This window comes from Melanotaenia boesemani, chromosome 23 (genome assembly GCF_017639745.1).
Source record: "Melanotaenia boesemani isolate fMelBoe1 chromosome 23, fMelBoe1.pri, whole genome shotgun sequence".
Lineage (NCBI taxonomy): Eukaryota > Metazoa > Chordata > Actinopteri > Atheriniformes > Melanotaeniidae > Melanotaenia > Melanotaenia boesemani.
Window position 1 is genome coordinate 13,215,157 of NC_055704.1, and position 23,365 is coordinate 13,238,521.

At 42.2% G+C, this 23,365-nt stretch overlaps 1 protein-coding gene across 2 annotated transcripts; it reads left to right on the plus strand.

Annotated features, from left to right (window-relative positions):
• Nucleotides 1-607: 607 nt before the first annotated feature.
• gas2l3 (growth arrest-specific 2 like 3) lies at nt 608-22,850 on the plus strand. Of its 2 annotated transcripts, none has more exons than XM_041977093.1 (9): nt 608-720; nt 11,634-11,689; nt 15,326-15,512; nt 16,399-16,517; nt 16,806-16,947; nt 18,925-18,988; nt 19,068-19,209; nt 20,111-20,215; nt 20,526-22,850. In XM_041977093.1, the coding sequence occupies exons 2-9, from the start codon at nt 11,666-11,668 to the stop codon at nt 21,867-21,869; spliced, it is 2,127 nt and encodes a 708-aa protein (XP_041833027.1). In that variant the 5' UTR covers nt 608-720; nt 11,634-11,665; the 3' UTR covers nt 21,870-22,850. The 2 variants fall into 2 exon arrangements, with proteins under 2 accessions (XP_041833027.1, XP_041833028.1); XM_041977094.1 differs by lacking the exon at nt 608-720 and adding an exon at nt 9,331-9,475.
• The last annotated feature ends 515 nt before the right edge of the window (nt 22,851-23,365 follow it).

Genomic DNA, 23,365 nt, shown 5'->3' on the forward strand with positions numbered 1-23,365 from the left:
CTAATTTCAATTTTGCACCTTTCAGTCCTTACCGCTTTTAATTTGACTCTACCTAAATGCTGTTTACACATCTTGTGTTAAATAATATTCGAAAGATGTGAGAATTTACAGTTTAGCGGTGTCACTTTCTCTGGAGGCTTTTATATGTAGTTTTACCTTTTATTATCACAACGTATTTAGCGAATACTGCAAACATGTATATTCTTAGGTAGCATGCGCAGTGTCTGACTTTTACTTACAAAACAATGTGTTATTTAGATTGTCATGCCTGTGTTATATTAACAGATAATGGGTGAAGCAAAGATAAACAAAAACTTCACAATTGGAAAAAGGCTTTAAGAAAACCATTTTTGAGAGGTAGAGAAAGAGGAGTGGATAATACACACAGTTTACGTTGAAGTATTTAAGAAGTAAAACGCTTTATGAACATAGCAGCTTTCTTGTATTTAGGCATTTGGATTGTATTCCTGTGAATGGGTTTTCATCATGGAGTAAAATGACACTCAGGTGAGCCTAAGGTCACGCCCCCAGTCGGCTCTGCACTCTGATTGGCTGGTTCGAACAGCGCTGCCCACAAACACACAGCTGCTGCAGCAGCGGAGAAAGTAACTCCTGATAACTGAAGCACCAGCCTAAGATTCCACAAGGAAAAACCCGCTGAGGCCACATTGAGTAATCCGGACGTTCAGCGTGAGAAGTCTGTTATCCGCAGCGTTGCTGGTAAGCTTAAAACTGCTACTTTATGTCTGAAAAGTTTGAGGAGGAGAAAAGTTTATCCTGAAGTTTTCGCCTGCTGTTTCTCCGTTAAATCCACGAGGAAGCCTCGTGGAGGCTGTTCACACGATTCCAAGCAAAAATACGGCGGAATAATGTTCATTTTTATATTAGAGCCGAATTTCTATATGTTTTAATATTGTGTCGTATAGGATAGCAAGACAAATTTTGCTCCACATTTGCATATCTATGGAGGAAAAGAAGCAAAATTATAGTTTTGACGTTTTTGTGTATTTCTTTGCTGATATGTCTTTCTAAAACTTCATGTTAGCATAAACCACTTTACAAGCATTGGTTTAACTTATGAGTAACCGCCAATTTCTCCCTTCAAAACAACTGTATGCACATTTAAAGCAGAATAAAAGATCCAATTTCCATCTCTGAAACTCTCAGGTGTCTTTTACATAAAGATCGGCTAGTAAATTGGCTTTGACTGGTCTCTACTGTTTCTGTTGAAACCAACGACCTCTAGTCTCAAACATATGCACACTCATACTTGATTGGTAAATAGGAATAAATAGGTAAGAGGATCAGACGTTTACTAGAGCATATTTAATCTGGAGACAGTGCCTACTGAGCTGTTGCATGATGATAAAGTGAAATGGCTAACAGGATCAAGTTTATGTGGATGAAGAAAGTTGCTCATGCAGCTATACTTGGATCAAACGCTCAAAAACTGGCAGTCTCTTCCTGTCAGAGCATCTATTGTGCCAGGACAATGAGGATGGGTATGTTAGAGTCTACATGGGATAGACCTGGTTTCCTGTTGGAGGAAGAAGGATTAAGCAAAGGATCCACAGGTGCTTCCTGCAAAGAGGTGGACACCAGGGAAGGGCCAGTCACACATCACAGTTCAGATGCAGGTGTTGAGTTTAAACCTTTTCTTTAAGTACTGCAATGACCAGGATTATAGTTATGGCTTTTGATGAAGTAATTAGTTTTATCCTTACTCCACATGATAGAAAAAGAACCCCCTATTCATAAAGGAGGCTGCAAATGAGTACCAGCATATTGAGCTCACCCTCAGGTTTAAATGAATATATAACATTGCTTTGTCATGGCATCTTATGCATTCGTCACTTTTTCTTTCTTTGTCTTTCTGTCTTTCAACCAAATTTCAATCCGAACGTTATAAACCCGAATTTGTATTATTTAGAAATCCTGCATAAATCAATAACCGTTTTATGTAGCTAACTAATTAATGCACAGGTCCTGGCAGAGAGGTATTCTTTATATGCAGAATGACTGTCATGTGGAGGATTTTAGAGCCTATATAGCTCTCTTCCTGGACCTGGACATTTTTAATAAGTATTTTCTTATTTTAGTTCCTTTTAGGGCTGTAATTTATTTTTATTATTTTTAAAGCCAGATGTTGGTGCCTTTCTGTAATTGTTGTCCTTTAGTCTGCACTGTAGTCTTCCACTGGATCAGAGACAATACAGTACGTCACTCCGTTTGGGACAAAGCTGCCATTGGCCAGTTATTAAACAAGCACACACGAGAGTAGCAACCTAATTTCTAACCATCTTCATAATCACCATCTGCTTGATCTTTGGCATCAGCCCTTGTGTTTTGGACCTGCCAAGGCTCAAAGTTAAGGCACACACATGCATACCCTCACCCCCCTTTCTCTTCCTGTAAGCTGTATCCTAAATAAATGAGGGGTAATCCATGATTTCATTATCATCTCCATTGTGTCCGCACACACTGCCGTGCAGCCCATATGTTCTCTTGTGCATTTTTAACTCATTAAGGCTTCTTTGTCTCATCTGGTCGTGTGTGTCCTGTAAACGGCTGCATATTAGAGTTGACATACATAATTTATCTGTTTTCTAAGATTGTAGTTATTGGACAGAGATGTGGGGATGAAGATTGATCTGTTGTCTTTAAATATATAGATTTAGTTTAACATATCCTTAATAACCTGACTTAACATTTCAATTGTGCCTATATTCAGCCATTCCACAAAATATTTTTAAAATCTTATGAGGTCTGCTTTTATCTCTTTCGCCTCTTGCTACAGGCAGCCGGCTAACTAACTCGGGTCATGCTGTCAGGCAAGATACAGCATTTTCTGAACTCGCTAAGCTCAACTTATCTCTCAGTCATGCAGATTATTTGTTTCTGTTAAGCATGCGTCATAGTTTTTATGAACAAAGGTCGACTCTAGTCTGGGATTTAGCTGTAAGCTTTTGTGAGTTAAGTCAGTTTTGGGCTCCAGGGTTTTGGATCCCAAGTGTTTGTTTTCTTTTTTTTGTTCAAGACTTTTTCTTTTTTTTTTTAATTTAGTTGAAACATCTTAGTTTCTTTTTGATCACTCTATAAGGGAGTCACATTTTTTCCCACAACTTAGCAAAGCTAAGACTGATTAAAGTGAAAGATTATGTGGTAAACAAACATTGCTAACTAGGGTGAGCTCAGCGACCCTTCACCTGATGCTTGTTGGGAGGGTGAGGTGACTGTTTGGGCAACATTGGCTTATCTCAGCTCACCTTGATGCAAGATGGGAGCCTGGCATCGTTAGACCGCAGTACATGAATATTTGAAAACCCAACACATATCAATCTTTTCTTCACTAAAGGAAGATGATCAGAACTGAGTATGTTTTCGGCAGTTTGCGCTGTGTTTCAGATGGTCTCTGAAGCAGTGATATCAATGCAGCTGTGTGTGTGGGTGTGTTGAGCAGAAACGGCTCATGGTGGGCATCTTGCCAGGTCTGCATCCCTGTGTGACTTGCTGCAGATTGACTCGGCCAGCTGACTGCTGACATCATGCAGGCATGAAATTTAAAAAGGAGGGCAACTGTGAAAGTGGACAATGTCTGTTTGAAGTGATGGTTCATGCTTTGCAGCTGGTGCATTCCTCTGTGATTGTGGAACTCCATTAGATAGTTTGCTGCAGACTGACTGCAGATCATTGCGGGGATTTGACTTGAAGTTAATCTAAATAAATGTCTGAAAATTGAGGTTATTGGGACACAGTTAGATTTAAAGCTAAGGGCTCTTATGAATATGATGTCACCTGACTCAGTCATTTTTTTTTCCTCTCTACATGTTCATACTGAGGAGATTCATTATGTTCTCCAACAGCTTCTGTTTAACAGTGGAGTCACTGTTCGGGCTTCTGGCTGTTTCAAGCTTGGAAGTGTGGTCTAACGGATAAAGCCAGGAATTGTTTGGACTAATCATTTTCCAGAGTTTTGCCAAGGCACTATGAGAGCTCAGTCTTTATTTATCAATGACTGAATTTTTATATTTTATTCCTTGATTGCAAGATGGCAATGTGATAGCATATTTAGCTTTTAAAGTATTAGCAATATTTCACCAGGCTTTCTCAAACTGTTGAACCTTTTTTCCCCCCATCTAGTCTTCTGTTCTTGGACCTAACTACCTGTTAACTCAAGGGACGAACCAGTAAAAAATGCATAAGAATGGTTTCTTTAGTCAATTTATCTGTTGTATAGATGCATCATCTTTTTCTATTGTTCTTGTTGCATCTGTGAAAAATGCTAAAGATAACAGTTTGACAGGCATAACATAACTATTCCATAAGACTGGTTAAAGAAAATGGACTAGAAATCTTGACTAAGACCTTACAGGTTTTGGGGAAGTTGAAGTACCTTGGAGAAAAGTTCCTAACAGAGGAAAGTCGATGGATTCAACATGTTTTGGGTAAACGCAGCACTGATTGTGTCTTGTGTTTGTGCGCTAACTCCAGGGATGATCTTATGAGCGAAGGATGCAGTTGACAGACCACCCGACCTGGAATCGGCTTGTACGTGTTTCCTCCGCTGGTCAACACTGTGGAAGCCTGATCCTGAATCAGCAGCGAGAGGCTTCAATGTCTCAAAGCCGACCCAGTAACATGTAGTGAGCCATGGATTAGCATCAACAAATCAAAATTGGACTGGCAGGTGGCTTCCACTCATTCAAGCCTTTAAGATGGGCTTACTCACATTGTCTCACCTCTAAGAAGAGACCACTCCAACAAGGACAAGAGGGTCACATCTGAGTGATGATTTAATCCAGCTCAGAAGGGGATAGCATCTTACTATGGAATACCATGATGAGCAAACTTGTACAGGCCTTTGAATGGCTTTAGAAAGTTCCATTGAAGATGAGTGGCTTGGTTCAACGACAGGCCATTGACATGATGTTTACTTTGTTTTTTTTTTTTATCCTCAACTCAATGAATTTCCTTCTGGACACAGTGCAGCCAGACCCCATCTGCAATGAAAAGGAGGAGGCCTGGCTCTAAATGAAACGCTCCTCTGACAGGGTAATTAAGTCCAGACACAAAGGGCTCAGCAGGAAGGAGTCTAATATAGGAATAGTTGGTATTCTCCTGGGAGTGGTTGGGTCCAGCAGAACTCCTTTGGAAGGGAGGGGAGGGGTGCAGGAAGCTTACTGACCCTGGGTGCTGGCCTACACCCACATCATGCTGTGGGACCAGAATAAGGACTCATCCATTGTCTCTACTCAAGTTTTTAAATTAAAGCCTAAAAAGAGGGCATTACTCTCGTATTTCATTTCCTTGAAACATCCCCTGGAAATCTTTAAAGCTTCACATGGCTGACTTTTTGGTTTTATTTTTTCTCATGTACTCTATTTGCATCCCCCCTGACACACAATGCCATGTAGTGGAAAATCAAAAAGGACATATTTTCTTAACTCATTACATAATGCGTTCTCTTTTTTTATCTGTCTCTCTTCTTATGCACGAGCGCTCGCATGCATCACTTGTGCGCTGCAGGCTACGGCCGTACGCCACGTGCAGCGTGTTGTGGTGACGGAGCGTCTCAGAGGTGGATGTGCTCCTGCTGTCTGGAATAGCGCTGATCCTCTTAAATGATTATTGGCTGCAACTAGAGAGCGAGGCGACCTGCGTGGGGAACACGCGGACAGATGTCTCGCCTTCAACCGCATCTACAAAACACACGCATCTATGTTTAGCTAATGCTACGAGGAAGATCTGACTAGATCCCTTTCCTTTAATAAACTCTGTCCATTATAGTGCTAATTTGTAAACACAAAGGCAGTTCCCTTAATTTGTTCAACACCCTTTCCCAGTAGGAAGAGGCCTGTTAGTTTAGCTTTACACAAAAATAGGCCTTTTCATTGAAAAGTTGGCTTAATTAGTTTTAGATTTGCACATGGAGTATTTAGTTGACTGCAGTTGCATGAAGCAAGGGTTTACTGGCATCTTTACCATTGGCAAACATCTTTCTGAATGCAGGGTTTCAAATGGAATGATTAGAACTCGTTCAGTCTGGAAATGAAAGTTTTCCTGGGGGAATTAAACCTCCAAAGCTGATTATTTTACGTGCAACATGAAATACAGGTTAGACCGTGGTCTTCTGTGGACCAGGTTTCTGCACCATTTATTCACTTAAACCTAATTTGACTTCAGATAGGTCTTAATTTGAGGATGTCTGCTTTCTAGAAAAGTTGTCTTGCCTGCATTATTAAATAACACCATCCAAACTCTTATATGCACAAATAAAAGCATCATTTGTTGTTTACACTCCTGACATTGCCAACTGCTGTGACCAGTGTCGCTCACTGTGTTGTGCTTCTTTCTAAATGTTCGTTCTTGCAAAGATGATTTGTGTCCTTTCACAGTCACTGCATGTTTAATGTGGAACTGTTGTGCTTCAGCCAGTAGAGCTGCTGCAATAACCATAAATTTGTAACACTGTAGTATTGATGGAGTGCGAAACACCACCACACAGTTCAATGTCAATGTACTGAATGTTACGCAAGTGCTCAATAGAAACTAAAGCATTCAGTTTTGATATCGAACCTCAGCAATGAAGGCTGCCTGGTGGACCCTGGATGTGTCAGGCTTGTGGATCTCCCTGCCTGGGCTGTCACTGGTAGCCTACAGGTCTTAGGGGCTTATCCTGAGGGGTCTCTAGCTGCCACATAAGGTCATTGTCTGTGACCTTATAGGGTGTGATGGCTGCAATGGCAAAAATAAGTTCACTGCGGTTAAATTACTCTTTTAGGCTTGATATCCACCGGACAGCTGGAGTCTAAATGGCTCTCACTAAAGACATAAAGGACTTGACAGCACGGTGCATGAGTTGCCCTGGCTTTCTCTCCAGTTCCCACCTCTATCTTTGGAAGTACTGGGTTTTGGACTAGAGGGCTTTCCATTCTCCATGTAAAGTCATAAAAATGACTCAAATGATGATGTGAGCTTTTCCATCCCAATTTGCAGTTACTCAAAATGAAGAATTAATGCTTCAGTTCAGTGTTTGACATTTTTAATTGTCATTACAGTCATGCACGTGATCAGTTTGGCTAGATCTTAAACTGTAACTGCTAACTTTCCACCCCTAGCAATGCTATCAAAGCAACTCGATATAGGAGTGAACTCATCCTTAGATATAGAGAAACATTACTTACAAGTTGAGGATACAACCAAACTTGTTTCAGAAAATTTTTCCTAAAATGGAACATTTAAGAGCCCATTTACATGCACAGCAAAACTGATCATTACCTGACTTCTGGAATTATCAGATGATCCACGTGATCATGTAGATGCCATAATCTGCTCTGGTTTATCAGATAATGGCAGTTATCAGATAAACTGGATGAACACAGCTAGTTTTCTCCTCAGTACTCCGTCTCTGTGCTTGTTGACCCGTATATCTGATATATATATATATTTTTTTTAACATCTCTGCATGTGCAACAGAATTATTCGCATCAGGGTCTTCTGTTAAAAAGACTGAAGCGAAGTAGTCGATGTGAGTGGCATACAAAGAAAAACAGCAGCAGGAAATCAGTGTGTACAACATTCACATGTAGTCTGTTTTGCTTATTAAGGCCGTGAAAACCGCTATGTTTAACAAAGACAGGATGTTTTGAAAATAAGACTAAGTTACATCACTACATACTCCAAAAGAAATCCGATAATGGACTGGAAAATGTTGGCCAGGGACTTTCTAATATTACACTTCAGAAGTGCATGTAGATGCTTCAGATTCAGTTATTACAATTATCTGATTAGCATGAGTCATCAGATTTTGATGGCTATATAAACCCTCTGAATCTCATACTTGTCTTTGCATAGTTGGGTTCCAATAACCTATTTAACCATATGCATTTTAAAAGTGACTGTAATGTGGATGCTTAGAGCTATGCAGATGCAAACATACCCAAGGGTAAAAAACAGGAGCAAAACCATCTGAAGCCTGAAATATGAATTATGTCTCGCAAGATTGCGATACCACACTTGATAGCCACTATGATGGCCAAAAATTGTGCCCATCTTCTAAATGTAAAATCTTATTAGCTGATAGGAGAATGGTGATGGAGGGAAAAGATGCTACTGATTGATGAGTGATAGTGTTTCTTTTCCTTCTCTAAATCTGAAGCAAACCTAATTGACGGTTATCAGTGATTTCATAACCGAAGCTAGTTATCTCCTTTAACCCTAAACAGGGAGGGAGGGTGTTATGGGAAATCTTTTTGATGGGGGGGTTCAAAGAGGGTAAGGACTCCAACATAACACCAGCATTGTGGGAGAATGACCGTTGGGGAATGTGTGCGTGGTGGTGCTCCATGTCCCTGCCCTTTCTGCCACTCCCAAGTTCACCGCCATAATAATACGGGTTTTGTCTTCGCCTCTTCTGTTCTTTGGCTTAGATTTTCTCTCTCCTCTGTGCCTGACATTTGAATGTGTGGGCGCCTTTTTGGTCCCCGTAGGGAGTCCAGCTCTCAGACTTTGCCGGGGCCCCAGATGCACACAACTGGAGTCCAGAGCCAAGGATTTGCCCTTTGTCCCGTTGTTGTTTAATGTGACCCTTGCTGAATGCCTGCAAGCTGAAGCCTTTCTGGATTGCTCCACTCTTTAGAAATCTAAAGGTTGTCTGTCTTTTCCCTGTTTCTGATGATTCTGCTTTAAAAGACATTAAAGATGTCAGTTGTCTCTATCCTGCCAGAACTGGAGACTGTAAGGAGGCTGGTTGTCAGATTGCTGAATCACAAACGCTGTGGTCATTAGAGCAAAAGCTAATTTAAACAGCTGTGAAAAACCAACACCTGATTCAGTCACATGACATCACGTGTACTACTCTTTTCTCTATTGAAGTTGGTGCTTTTCTAAGGCAATTTTTGTTGGTGTGCTTTCCATATGATTGCTTGACAGCAAGCCATCCAACAACACTGGACTGTTGTACTGGTTTGGGAGGGTGGGGGTTTTTCTGGAGGCTTGAAGGTGGGGAGGTTGAAAAGGAAGCGGAGGTAAAGGCACCATCACCTCTATCCCATCTCTTTCTGTTTAACTGCATCCTGGTTTGGCTGCTGGCTTGGAGATGAGACCGTGTGTGTGTGTGTGTGTGTGTGGTGGCAAGCTAAGAAAACAATGGTTGCTTTGTGAGAGGGTCCCGCTGTGATAGGATTGTTTGGGGGGGGCAAAGGGGTGGTCAGGGTTTAGCGAAGCATAGCCACTTCATTAGTCAGGGCTCTCCTTCTGCACCTCCTCCCTCCCATCCATCCATCCTCCCTCCCTCCTTCCCTGTCATTCTCTCTCTGCCTTTCCCTCCCGTCTCACTCGTGGAAGAACAGTGGTTGGAGCCGCTCTGGCTGAGCATAGCTGAACATCGAGTGGCGTTTTGGCCCGGTGTGGGTGAGGATGTGCGTTGGAGGCTGAGCGCAGTTGTGCACTGCTGTTTTTATGCTTTTGTTCTGAGGTAAGTGGGCTTGTGTCGTCACCCTCTTTCCTGTCCCCGTCCTTGACTGCTAACTTTCATCTTACCTCCCCTGGGCTGCAGTTTTGGTGTCGGATAACGGGACGCAGCATCCCGTCATCTGACACTCCGTCAGGCTTTTAAAGAACAACTAATGGAATAATTGTAGTTGTGTTTTTTAAATTTTGTGAGAGAGCTCAGTGGGGAAAACCCAGGATGTGTAAAAGTTACACAAACCTCTTTTCTTTGTTTGTTTTTACATCGTTTTAAGCTGTTTGTGTGTCTGGGGAGAGAAAAGGGAATGGAAGGGGGGTGGAGGACTATTGCCTCAGCTGTGTTGACCAAATAACCCGAGTTATTAGGATCTACGTGCTTGTGATTGTTTCCCCCACCCACCGCCTCTCTTTGTCAAACACGCACCCTCAGGGACAGTTGAGGGTTGGGGTAATCCTACACATCCTGTGTGGGGGGAAAAGGAGAGAGAGCTAACCCATCACTTCCTCGTGAGAAAGTTTTGATTCACTCCAACTCACTGCTGTCCAGTAAAAGCAGCATCTGTGCTTCTACACAAGGAATCGCATTAATCTTTAAGTTTGTACACCTTTTTGGAAATTTAAAATGACGTCTTGTCAATTTGATTACACACTTGGTGCAGAAAATAAATTTCCGAACTGATAGGAGGATAAAAAGATGGGAGATAAAAAATAAGCCATATGCTTGAACTTAGTTTCAAAGAATGGTTGGTTGGATAGTCAGGTTCCTGAGTGGAGCTAGACAGTCGTGTGGAACCAGATCGTCCTCAGGTTTTCCCTCATGATTCTCTTATCCATGGAGTCAGAGGGCTCCACTGTGGAATTTATTGTATTTAAGACTCCACCTTTGAGTTGTATTCATTATTGATTAATCTGACTTCGTTATTGATTTTAATCAGTGACTGCGTAAAGCCTGGGTTAATGTGTTTCTATATTCGATCTGGGTCCAGTTCAGTCTTGAAGTGCATGTGTTTCACAGGGAAGGAATGATTAAATCAGCAAGAAGAAAACTGCATCAGTTTGTCTTGATTGCTTAATTCAGTTTAAAAGAAAAGCCCAATTAAGCTTGACCCTGCTGTTGAAATGTTAATGTTCACTGTTGTAATGTAATTATAAAGTGGGTATTTTTGATTTAGTGCATATTAATCAGAATAAATTCTCTTTTATATGAACAATTATACAGAGTTAATGGATTGAGTGATGAGGGGAAAACTGTCATTTGAGTTTAAAGGTAATGTGGTATTAAAATGACAATGCTTTACCTTCTTTTGTTTTGTTGTAATAATTAAAATTCAGCACACTAAGTTGAGGGAAACTGCTGAACTAGTAGGTCTCTCCAAAATTAATACATGTGATTAACAGATTTTTTACCTGAATTTTTGGTGACTGACTTCCAATCTGTAACTCTTTAAAAGAAAGTCCTGCTGTGATGCTAATCCATCAACCTCATGTAGAAGATGTGATTAGACAGGGCAAAAAAAAAACAAAAACACTTTGACTAATGTGCAAAGTTTGGAAAAAGACTTTGCATAAAATAAAAAAACTGTGTATGAATCATGCATGGCCTGGCAAAGATTATAATAATGTGACTCACCAGCTGTTTTATGGGCCAAGTCTGTAAACAATAAAATCTCCTGACTGACCACAGTCTAGCTTTTTATGTGCCCAGAAATTGAAGTTATTCCATAAAAAAAATCCATTTTATGTTTTGTCCTTGTAAAGTTTTTTTTTTTTTTGTTGTTGCTCTGGTTAAGACACCACTGTCTGAATTATGGCCACATAGCCTGCACCTCCATCCTGTATGCAGCCTTTTCAAAGGATGACTTTAAATTAGCTCTGCTAGTGAATAAAAGCTCAACTATTCCACTTCCAATCCCATTGATGACTAGTTGTCAACCATCATGTGAAAGAAAATTTTGAGCTACAGTTGTGAAGTAATTCTTGGGTTTGAAACGTCTCCAGCTCAGTGTGACACTGTCCCCATTCAGACACCATATACATGTTGATAAGGAGTTTTCAGGAACACGGATGCTGCTCGGATTTCCTCGTTTACACTTTGTGAACTGTAACGCCAGAGAACAACCAACACTGATGGTTTATCTTCACCTGTTTATCTCGTCTTTCCACAGAATGAAGAAGTGAACCTCGTGTGAACAAAGTCATGGCTGTCCAGACTGGCATCCAGGTGAGTTTATCACTATTTTGCATGAGTCGTAAACATCTATTTTTAGTCTTTTAGTGTAGTGGGGTTATTTTTCAAATGAAATTTCTAAGTAATTCAGCTGAACAATCCTGCCTGTATCTGTAAACCTGAGACAAAACACATCTAGCTCAGGCTGAACTTGACTTTGAGTCTCCAGCTGAGGTTGTTGTGTCCAAGTGTTGGATAAAAACACTGTGTTCTCAGCTGAGGGAGATGTCGCAACACATTTCCACAGCTTTTCAGATTAAATCAAGAATTGCAGACATCTGTCTCCCACTCGGCAACTGCGGCGAGCCCACCTGTGTTACAGCATGCCGGCTTGTTGTTGTTATGCATGTCTGGCGTTCCACTGCTCGGACCCGGAGGAGTTTCTCCTTACATTTTTGTTGGGGGAGTGGGTGGAATTCTTATATTCTTTTTCCCTTTTTCCCCTTCTCCTCCCAGCAACAAAGTGTCCGCCATCCCAAAACAACAAATGTATCATGTTGCGAACATAGCTCCTCTAGCGAAGGAGTTTTCTGTCATCTGGTTCACAAAGACACGACTCTTCCCACCCATTTCGGAATGTGGACATTTAAAATATGTATCCCAGTGCTGTTCACATAACATGTGGCAGGAAGTTTCTCGGGTAAAAGTGTTGATTAGGACGTGAGGAGCCTCCCCAGAGCTGCGGTAAGATGCTGCAGCTTAAATCACACCAGATGAATCGCACAGTTTAGTTTTTGGGGTAAGACAACAGCTGTGATTTTTATTTATTAGCTCATTACGTCATCAAATAGCATTGATCCAACCAGGACGTGATCAGGTGAAATCGGCATATCAGTCACTGGCTCCTGAAAAATAACAGAATCATAGCAGAATTTATGATACTTGCAAACATTGAATAGATAAAATGTGATCAAACAATCAAATCATTTTTTAAACCGGAGCAAATAGATTAAAACTTTATTTGTCTCATGCGGTGGATACAATCAATCATTTCATGTTTATATAAGACAGGATGATGCTCAGTACAAGTGGGGGAATTTTTAACCTTCCACTGAGCGTTATCTAAGGCACCCTGCGACGGTATTGATCCTTGTCGGACTGTTATGATGCTGAACTGCAGTCGTTCCCCAAAGCTCAGCTCAGAGCTTCGCTGCTCATCCAGAGCACATTCAGATCAGATACCTGCTCACTCTGACTGCTCGAATCACCCATGCTGAAGATGTACGCACTCATGGAAGTATAAGTAACATATGCACTTATCTGTTAAAACTATTGCAAAATCTGATGTCTGCAAGTTGTTTTTTTTGTGACACAAATCGTTTGAAATTGTTGCAAGAAGGTCAAATGCACATCAAAGCTAAATATATCTGAGCTGATGTATTATGTTAATATTTTCTAAAAGTTCACTCGGTTGGAACTTGAATCTGGGTTGAAAATTACCAATTGGAAAGTCACTCTTGGAGTTGGAAAAGAGCAACGTGAGCTTGTTAGTTCAGCCTGGGTTCACCAAACAGCTCTGAGTTCGTTATGATCCTAAATGCTTAAAGGTCACCAACCCGGTCATGGGAAGTTTAACGTCTAAAGTTGTTGGAAAGGCGGGAAACTGAAGAGAAAAACACAACAAATGATGTCATCATGAAAAAATCTTGAATCGCAGGAAAGAATCTGAAAATGATGACAGTATAAAGAGCAAACAGTGTGTGTGTGTGTGTGTGAGAGTGTTCTTGGATTATGCTTAGTTGCTAAACCTCGTTTTTCTCTTACACCTTCCTGCTGATGCCTATTTCAGGGAGTTTATTCACCTTCGGTTTAAGTGGCTCAACTTAAGAGCATCAGAAACTGCTGAGAGCTGATTGGTAGATACAGGTGCAAATACTTTTAAATCTGAGTATTTTGCATTTCTTTCCAGGATTAAAGTCCACATTCCTGCACCCAATCAAGGCCGATATGGTGTAAAGAGGGGAGAACAGATTATCTGAGATTGCCCCTTTTCAAACTCCAATGCAGATTTTTTTTTTTTTTTTTTTGATTACAACAATCTGTTTTTAAATAGTGAACATTCTCTGGATAATCTTCACTATTCTGGCGTCTTTTCTAATCTTCACAGAATCTTTGACGCAACTTCTAAACATTTATTTTTTAAACTAGCTGGATGTCGAGACGAGCATACGCTGTGGTTGTGATCCTGCAGAGCGCTGCTGGCAGTTCGCCCTTCTTAAAGCTGTTATGTAACACATGTCCTTCGAAGTGAGACGAGCTATTCAGGTGTTTTTGCCACATTATGCTGTTTCTCCACCAGGTCTTCGTGTTTCAACACCAGCTGGACTGTTGAAATTCAAAGGTTACAGTGGTGGAGATGAGGGTTGTAAATGGCCATCAGTGGTTTTGTGAATGGATGTTTGTGTAGATTACACTGACTGTTAAGCTGTGGAGATTAGTTTTCACCTGACCATCAAATAAGATGATGAAAAGTGCAAAAAATGTGAATAATTAAAGGGGAATTTAGACCATATGTTTGCAAAACTGTGGTAAGTTCATGTTGAGGATTTGGGACAAAATTCCCTAACATAAGACGGTCTGGATCAGCGTTGCTGGGGCGTCTCAAAGCATCAGCAGAAGGACGTTTCTGCAGAACAGTCCATCTGTTCCATTGCGCAGAAAGTTTCCTGTTTGTTGCCCGAGCGAACACGATGAATTCAGGGCCTTGTTGGAAGCACAATGACCCTTTCACCACGGTTGATGCAGTGCCCCGTTATTGCTCCATGACATATGATGGACACAGAGATGAAAGGCTGTACGCAGATGTCAAGAATCTGGACAGAATAAGGAAGGCCGGGTTGTCTAGAAGCGAGTTATGTAATGTCTTGAGAAATAATCATAGTCCACATCTGCTGCTGTTTTTTTGTCCTGCTGCCTGTAATCAGTTAAATTTGAGAGGAAAACATCATCTTTGTTGTAAATGTTGATCTTGTTAACTTTGCTACACACACACCTTTTTTTTTTTTTTTTTTTTTACTGTTTTATTAATGTAATTGTTAGTTACATGATATATTTAGTGGCTCATCAGTTGAAGAGACTGAGGGAGAAAGGGAGGGACTGTGAGACGGCAGAGATGGATATGATGGGACATCGGGCGTCAAGAGCCGAGATCAGTGGCTCGCTTCAGGCGCCGAGCCCAGGACTGAAGTAGAGCTTGGCTCACATTTTAGGAAGCAGCAGCACCATCCAGTTTTTTTTTCTGTCTGTTTGGAAGTTAAACTAAACAACTTCACGTTTTTATTTATTTATTTATTTTGCTATAAAATCTACAATGATGATGAAATGAGCCAAAGTGATAAACATGAGACTGTGAAACGGAGTGAACAGTGGTTATCAGGCCAAGCTGCAGTGTCTGAATATGTGATGTGATGTCCAGTTGAGCATGAAAGTGAAGTGTGATGGCATCTCTGACTCTGCATGAATGGGTCGCCCACATTCCAGCAGCACAGGCCTGAATGGTAGCAACAGTATGATGATTTTTTTATTAGCCACTCGTTCATTAATCATTAAATTCAAAGAAAGGTGTGTGTATATAACCCTAACCCATGGGTGGAGACACTGCATCCTAACTTTCCCTCTTCTCGTTTTCAGGTTTGGTTCGGCGAGAAGTTCGACGCTCCTTTGTTGAGCCCCAGGAGTCCTCGCAGCCCGTTAGCACAGCGGCACGGCCCCGGCCTCGCAGATGTCTTCCAGTATGACCAGTGGCTGGCCGTGCGCCATGAAGCCACCTTGGTACCCATGCAGGAAGACCTGGCCATTTGGCTCTCTGGCATGTTGGGTAAGCGGAGTGAGGCACCATTTACATTCTGACACACTTTTTCTGGGTAGACATTTTGGTTTATTCTCACTTTCCCAAGAGTATTATACTACAACGTCTATGACTGTTTGTGGAAATAAACAACTGACATTGGCGTGCAAACGGTAAGCCCCTTCAGGCGAGGAAAAACTGACACCATTGACACAGGTTTTCCATGTAATTGGATTTTGATGCTGCCATTTCCAACCAGCTCATAGGAAACCACGGAAAACCAAGTGGGCAAAAAATAAGAGGAAAAACCATCCCTCATTTAATCTGTCTCTTCCATTACACGGACATCTATTGTCCCTTAGCAGACAATGGAGCTGTAGGAAACTGAAGCTGACTAGAAACTGAGTCTATTGTTTGCTACTGAATCTGTTTTGTAGGAGCAGGCATTCAGTTGTTAACATGAGGAATGTGGGCCGGTACTAAACAGTCGGTTTGAGTTATAGGCACCGTGACCAGGATGACCTGCATCCCATGTTTTCAGTCCGTTTTAAACCTTTCGGACCGGTCTGATTGCTGGTCCTGAAGGGCCGGATGCGGCTCAAACAGCTGCCGTGCGGAGGATAAAGTTTCAAGCCTCAGGGGTTGATCCTTGTTGAGTGCAAACAACTTTTACGGCGCAATCTTTGTCACTTTGTGTGACGGTATTGTGGAAGTTAGTGGCCTCTATGGTGTTCCCTCAGGCGGTGATTTACAATGGGGGAGTCATGTGAGCTTTAAGCTCCTGAGAAGTAAATTTTAAATTGTAAAGGGGGTTTGATGTGATTTATTTGTAGCTTCTTAAATAAAGCAAAATGAAGCACTAGAAGTAAGCTAATGCATTTCATTTCGTTTTCTTTTTTTGTGTGTGTGTTTCCAGGAGTGGAGGTGAGAGCTGAGTTTTTCATGGAGGAGCTAAATAATGGAGTGAAGCTCTGCCAGCTTATCGGCGTGCTGCAAACCAAGATTGCCCAGAGCTGCCCCTCAGTGCTCAGCAAGGTGAGTCAGACAGCAGTGATGGAAATAACTCGAACCATCGTCCAAAGGGCATCTCTCATGTTTACTTGTGGCCGATGTTTACTGACAGCCCTGCAGGGCACAGTGTGGACTTTCCTGCCTCACATCAGGGTTTCTGTTTGTTAGCACCTTTTGAATTAAATGCTCTGTGATTTAAAGATATTTCCAACTTGTTTGCTCTTATATTGCTTATGTCCACACCGTGATTTAGGATAACCATGATCTTGTTTTTTTTTTTTTTTTTTTTTTTAATTTTCCCTCTTTTTGAAGCTTTTTCCCACAAGAAAGGTTGCATGTAAGCGGGATGCCTCCCCCGGCTCCTTCTTTGCTCGTGATAACACAGCCAACTTCCTGGCTTGGTGTCGGCACATCGGAGTGGAGGAGACTTACCTGTTTGAGTCAGAAGGCCTTGGTAAAAAATTGCAGATATACACACACACTCACATTTCTTCCCTCTCGTGTTTTTTGCTTGTATATTTGTTTTCTATCCAGCTGTCTGCACAGTGCACAGTTTGTTTTTATGCCTTGTTTTCCTGGTAAAGCTTTTCTGAGTCAGAGCTGCTGAGTTACAAACAGAAAACAAAGTAACTCATTAAAATGTCACGGCTGGCATGGTGCCTGAGCTTAAGATGGAAGTGCTAAGTGCTGCAAAGCTGAGAGGTCTGTTGAAGTTTTAGGAAAGCTTCTTCATCGCAAACCCTTATCACATCTGCCTTTATATGCAAGTCACATTTCTGAATTTCCTCAGTGTTGGATTAATGAACATCCACCCACTGAATCCAAAGTTGGAGCTCGTCATCGTTGTAAATCATGCTAAGAATCCCAACTGGATAAAAAACCAGACCAGATCTCGGCTGTAAGCTCCTGATAAAACAAATCTGAGCAGCAGATTTTTCTTTTTTTTTTTTTTTTGGTTAAGCTTTGCTTCTTAGTAGTTTAATGGGATCTGATGAGGTGCACGACCACCCCGAGTCCTCTCTATGTGGGATTCATTACCATTAATGGATTTCCAAAACTCAAGATTAGGATGACTTAAAGTAAGCCACACAACTGCTGCTCCACTGTTTCTATAGCATCCACAATCAGCCAAAACATAAAGTCTCAAGTGTCCCAGGTCTTTCTGCCAAAGCAGCTCCGAACCACTGGAGCGTCAGGATTTATCTACAGTTTGGGAAAATATATAAAGTGCAAAAAAAACAGATTAAATATAAACAACTATGATGTCACCTCTTGGTTTGTGTCTGTTTTGAAGCTTTAAACTTTGGGTATCACTTTAATTTAATTATTTGTTGAGACTACATGTTATGATGGGTTGACCAGCACTTTTGGCTTTTAAGGAGTGCATGGTGTCTCCGGCTATTCTGGAAACGTTTACCTACTAATAAAGATCAGATTATGAATTGAGCTTGTTTACATTTTTTTTTTTTTAAAGCAGCACTACTGAACTTCTGAGATTTTTGTACTTTGTGCTCCTTAAAGGCTAATTTTGGATCTGTCTTGCATCCTGTGTCTTCTCTAAGCTGTCTTCAACCAGTAAAAGTCAGTCAAATGTTTTCATTGTTTCCCCCCTTTTCTCTTTCTTTTCCTTGCTTCCTCTGACTTTGTCCTTGGGTTTCTTGGCTGAATCAGCCGTGACGCACATCCAAAATGACCACTGTGATGATATGTAGTTATTGGCCTATGGCGTGGTGCATAGCAAAGCGCAGCTGTTGCGTGATGCTGCAGGGCAACGACGGCTCCAGAAATGTGCAAAATCAATGCCTATGTGGCATAAGAATGAGTCAGAAGCAAAGTTTTAAGCTCAATAACTTGTGTAGCATCGCTTTTAAAACTAATTTAGCTTTAAATTGGCAAAAATGATCCACTCCACATGTCAAATTGCGGGCCAGGAGGAATTAATGTGAAGTTGATTCCTGTTCTTCATTAGACATGTTTCCATTAGCTGGTTTAAAGCAAATAAATTCTGTTTTGTTGCTTGTGGTTATTTAGAAACAGCTGGTGAGCTCTTTTACTCTTTGCAAGGTCAGACTAGATTTGCAAAGTTGGTTTTATTCCTCCTTCAAGAGGTCTGTTTTTAAGACCGTGTAATAAGCATGAAAATATTATTCGATGTGACTTGTTTAAGAAATCTGGAGGCGCCATCAATGATTTACACATTTTGACTCAATTGTTTTTGGTAAGTTAAGCCTTTTTGTTTTCTTTCTCCCTGAATAAGTCATCCAACATCCCCCTCAGGGAATTTTGTGTTTAAAAAGTCACATTTTAGTTTAACAGAGTATGACTTGCTGTTCTCTGTTGACTGTATGTATGTCAAAAATGAGCAGAACCTTTTCTTTCAGGTTAGTAAAACTAACAGTCGGGCTGATAATGGGTGTGTTTTCTGCTTCAGTGCTGCATAAAGATCCTCGGCAGGTTTGTCTCTGTCTGCTGGAGATCGGACGCATCGTGTCTAAGTAAGTGTCTGATTAGAAGACTATTAGAGTTTAGGGTTGGTGTAACGGGTTTACTTACTGTGCAGATGTTGCTCTTCAGGTATGGCGTGGAGCCTCCCGTGTTGGTGAAGCTGGAGAAGGAGATCGAGTTGGAGGAGACTCTGTTACTGACTGAGGAGCCTCCTCCAGCCGTCAAAACCTTCAGCGTGTGCTGCCAGCATGGCGGCCTCTATCAGCCTGGGGTAAGTTTGGATAGGAAGAGAATCTTACACCACAAACACAAAACAAAGCTTTCAACCCAGGGGCAAAAAAACATGCTAGTCCAGGGATGGTTGTAACCATGGAAATGAGCAAAAAGAGACCATCTGAATGGCCATAAGATAAGCACACGTGTTCACGTGTTCTTTCCTAAACCTCCACATCAGAGATGCAAAATGTTCCACAGCTGATAGCCGCACATAGGTGGTACATGTGTGACCCATATGAAGCTTCATCAGCGCCCCACAGGACACATGACTCATTGCGGCTGACCATGTGACACTCTGCCGGCGCTCTTTGACTCTGTGTAGCACGTGACGCCAAGGCTGCAGATGCATGCCGTCATACATGTGCACAAGGTCCATGTCTTCAGCTGACTGTGATTGAAATAGTTTATGAAACATGACCGATGGGGACTGAAGTTCTCATTCTGGGTTTATTTATTTAGTCTGGTTCAGTGGATCAAACAGGATGCTAACACTGAAGGGGTGATGGTTTTATTCCCAGAGGAGACAGCTGAGCTAAAAATAACTGCAGTCATTGAAGTGGAAGACGGTTCAGATGCAAACAACCACTGTGGTGCAAATTTTATTCCCAAGCGTATTTGCTCCTTTGCTCTTAATTAGTAAGAAGCTCCTTATAGTGTCAATATCAGTCAGTTTAATCAGCTGCTGTGAAGGCATGAGAGCTCCTTAAGTTGGATTTCTGTTTCTACAAAGGAAAAACAGAGCCTACACTGCTTCTGTTTGTGTGCTTCAGATATTAATGACCAAAAACATCATTTCTAAGGTTTCTAAGCTAATTGTTGATGTGTATGAATAGCGTCACGAGTTGAACATCTCTTCAGCTGATTAATTGTCCTATTTGGTTCCATATGTGATGCAGGAGCACAGCATGGATGACCCGCCCTGCAACTGCTCCAACAGAGTCTCCATTGAGTACCTGTCTGAGGGGCGCTACAGACTCGGAGATAAGACCATCTTTATTCGAGTGAGTACACGCAGAGCTACTTATTTACTCAGTCACATACTGTTTACGTGCTGTTGTGTCACAGGATCTACACTGACACACAGGCTGGTTGTCCTGGTGGTTGCAGTGGTGCTAACTGGAGGCTGTGATTGGTCACATGTAAGCTCATTTCCCAGTACCGGTGGATTGTGATTACGTCACGATTACGCTGCTATTCTTGGCGTTGAGACCCTAATCTGCATGTCTGCTGTTATTTTGGGAGCTTACAGGAACACATCACTCATGTTTGAACTTTGACTCCAAATTTGATCTTATTTTTCTCCCCCCTCAGATGCTTCATGGCAAACATGTGATGGTGCGTGTCGGCGGCGGCTGGGACACCCTACGTGGTTTTCTGACTAAGTACGACCCGCTCCGAGTGCTGCAGTTTACCACTCTGGAGCAGAAGATCCTGGCTTTTCAAAAGGGACCCCCTGGTCTGGGGGGTCACCATGGCAACGCAGCTCCACCCTCTCCTCCTGACATGGACCCCCTTGCTGCTGTCAATGATCTCATCTCCTCCTCCTCATCTTCCTCCTCCAGTTCATCATCTTCATCAGGGTCGGGGTGTAAGCCGACGTCTGGGTCTTCTGCAAGTCAAACATGCCGCTCATACACTCCCTCCCCAGCATGCACGCCCACCATGCCAAGAAAAGGTTCTGCTTCAGCACCAAAGAAGAACCTCCAGACGACACAATCCTCTCCCAGGAAGCCCACCCAGCTCCCGCTTCCCGTCACCACCAAAGGTTCCTCCTCTCTGCCCTCCACACCTGTGGGCAGCTCCTGCAGGCAGTCTCCTAGCACGCCATGTCAGGGCTTTCAGGTGCAGCGCAGAGCTCTAACTCCATCAGCAGCTCCATCAACCACTCCTCTGGACCAGAATCCCACCTCCAAACAGAAGCTCAGACCGCACGGTGCCGCCTTACAGCCCAGGAGTCCTGTCTGTCCTGAGCCATCCTCTAAATGCCACAAAGCCTCCAGCCCCTGTACTTCCCCCACCGCTTCCTCCATACCTCACCCCATCACTGCACCGGGACTATCGGAGCCCTCTAAAGATGCCCGGCCCCCAACAGGCGCCACCCAGCGCTCTCGGCTCGCACAGCGCCGCCCGGGCTCCCCAGCCTCGCGCCTCCGTCTAGAAGCAGCCAGGCGGGCAAGGACGGCGTCAAGGGCAGCAACAGCCACCATGGTGACTTCAAAGTCCCGGACGCCCACCCCCAGCTCACGGACAGCATCCCCAGCACTGACGAACCCTGCCGGCTCCCTGCCAAAGAGCAAGGAGACCACGGCCAAAAGTAAGGTGCCAACACCAACAAAAGCTTTCGCCACCACTACACGGAGCGCCACCCTCGCCCCCGGGCAGGTCCCAGCGGGCAACGCAGGCTCCTCATCCAACAAAACCAGTCAGAAAACCCCGGCCATGGCACAGAGGATGGGACGGAAACAAGCAGCCACTAACCCCATCAACACAAAGTTGACCCTGAAACCAGAACCGACTCAAATCCCTGTTCCACAGAAAAGCAACATCAAAGCTGTGGAAACCAAGCCCATCGCAGTGAAGAAGACCCCGCTGAACAAGGGCAGAAGTGAAGACCCGTACTTTGAAATGAACAATAAAAGGAAGCAGAAGACGTAACAGCGCGATCTGCTGGCCGAACCCAGCAGGCTGCTGAGTCTCGGCCTCGTGTCCAACTCATGGAGCTGAGATCACTAATCCTCATGAAGTCTTTTGTCATTGTTGTTTTGTGTAATTTTATTTGTTTTTGTTTTTTTTTTAAGTTATTTAATAGTCTTGTTGTTTTTGTTTTAATTGGGTGGGGTCAGAGATGTTTTGTTTTTGTTGTAATTTGGTGGTCTCTTTAGAGATCTTCACATTAATAAATCTGCAACTTGCACATTTGTTTTTCACCTCTTTGACACGGACAGCAGCTACATGGTCTGTCCTGAGTTTTAAACCATAAAGTTTAGTTCTGGACAATGTTCACATATTAACCCCAGCAGCTTCTGGCCTGTTCTCTCCAGCAGGTTACCAAAGTTGAACTGGAACACAAATCATGCAGTGACATCCCACTTTGCACTGGTGAAAACTTACCACTGGTGAAAATGGATTTTTGTGTAAAGGATCTTTCAGTGGGAGGCGTTGTCGCTGTGAACAGTCCTCCTGTCGTGTGCCTTCGTCAGAAAGCCCTCCTTTCTGAGCGGCATTGGAATGTATTAGATGATCGAGGTTTAAATGGTTGTTACAGATGAAAATTGCACGGTGTGTACGAGCACTCGTTCTCAGAGAAACTACTGATCAAACGCCTCTTTTTCTCTGAGAAAAGAAAACACCCAAGGCCAACTTCATTTTGCAGCAGAATATTCTTGGTATAAACTTGTTTTATATGGTTTCTAACTTTATTTTTTGTTTTTGTGCGTATTAAAAATCTAGTTTTCTATGTGGTGGGTATGTGTGTATATATAAAGAATATTAAGCTTTTTTTTTTTTTTTTTTTTCCTTTTGTTGGCACTTTACAGAAATCTTTGTCACGGTTTGAATGTGGATTATGTTGACTGTCCCTTGTACCAGCTACCTTTGTCATCTTGATTAATAAATGGGCAAGTGGTTTTAAAATCATGACTGTTTTGTTGTCATGTAGGAACAGAAGTGAGAGGGAAAAATATTAAGACAAGTAATTACAGGTCTTACAGCTGTGATTATTGTCAACTGATCAGTCCCCTTTTTTTAATGAGTACAGGAAGAGGTTAGATGTGTTTAATTGGCAACCTCATTGTGATTCACTCAAGTCTGAAACTCAATTTAACATCTGAACTGTAGCGACCCCTTGTGGTAATAATGCAACATTGCAACAGTCACTAAAAGTGAAATTTAGTTTTAACCAAACTTGGTTGGGGAAAAGAAAAATGGGGATTCTCACATCAACTTTACAAGCAACTAACTCCAACAATGTTGCAGTTTATTGACTGATGTTTGTAAAATGTGTATTTAATACAATGCTTTGGCTTTTAAAATTTTAAAACAAAAATTTTCTGTTTTATCAGAGGGCGTATTTGCCCATTTTACAAAAAATTTCAACACGGCCATCTTTCTTGTGAAAACCGAAACCTCCACTTAGATGACTGGTAAAAGTG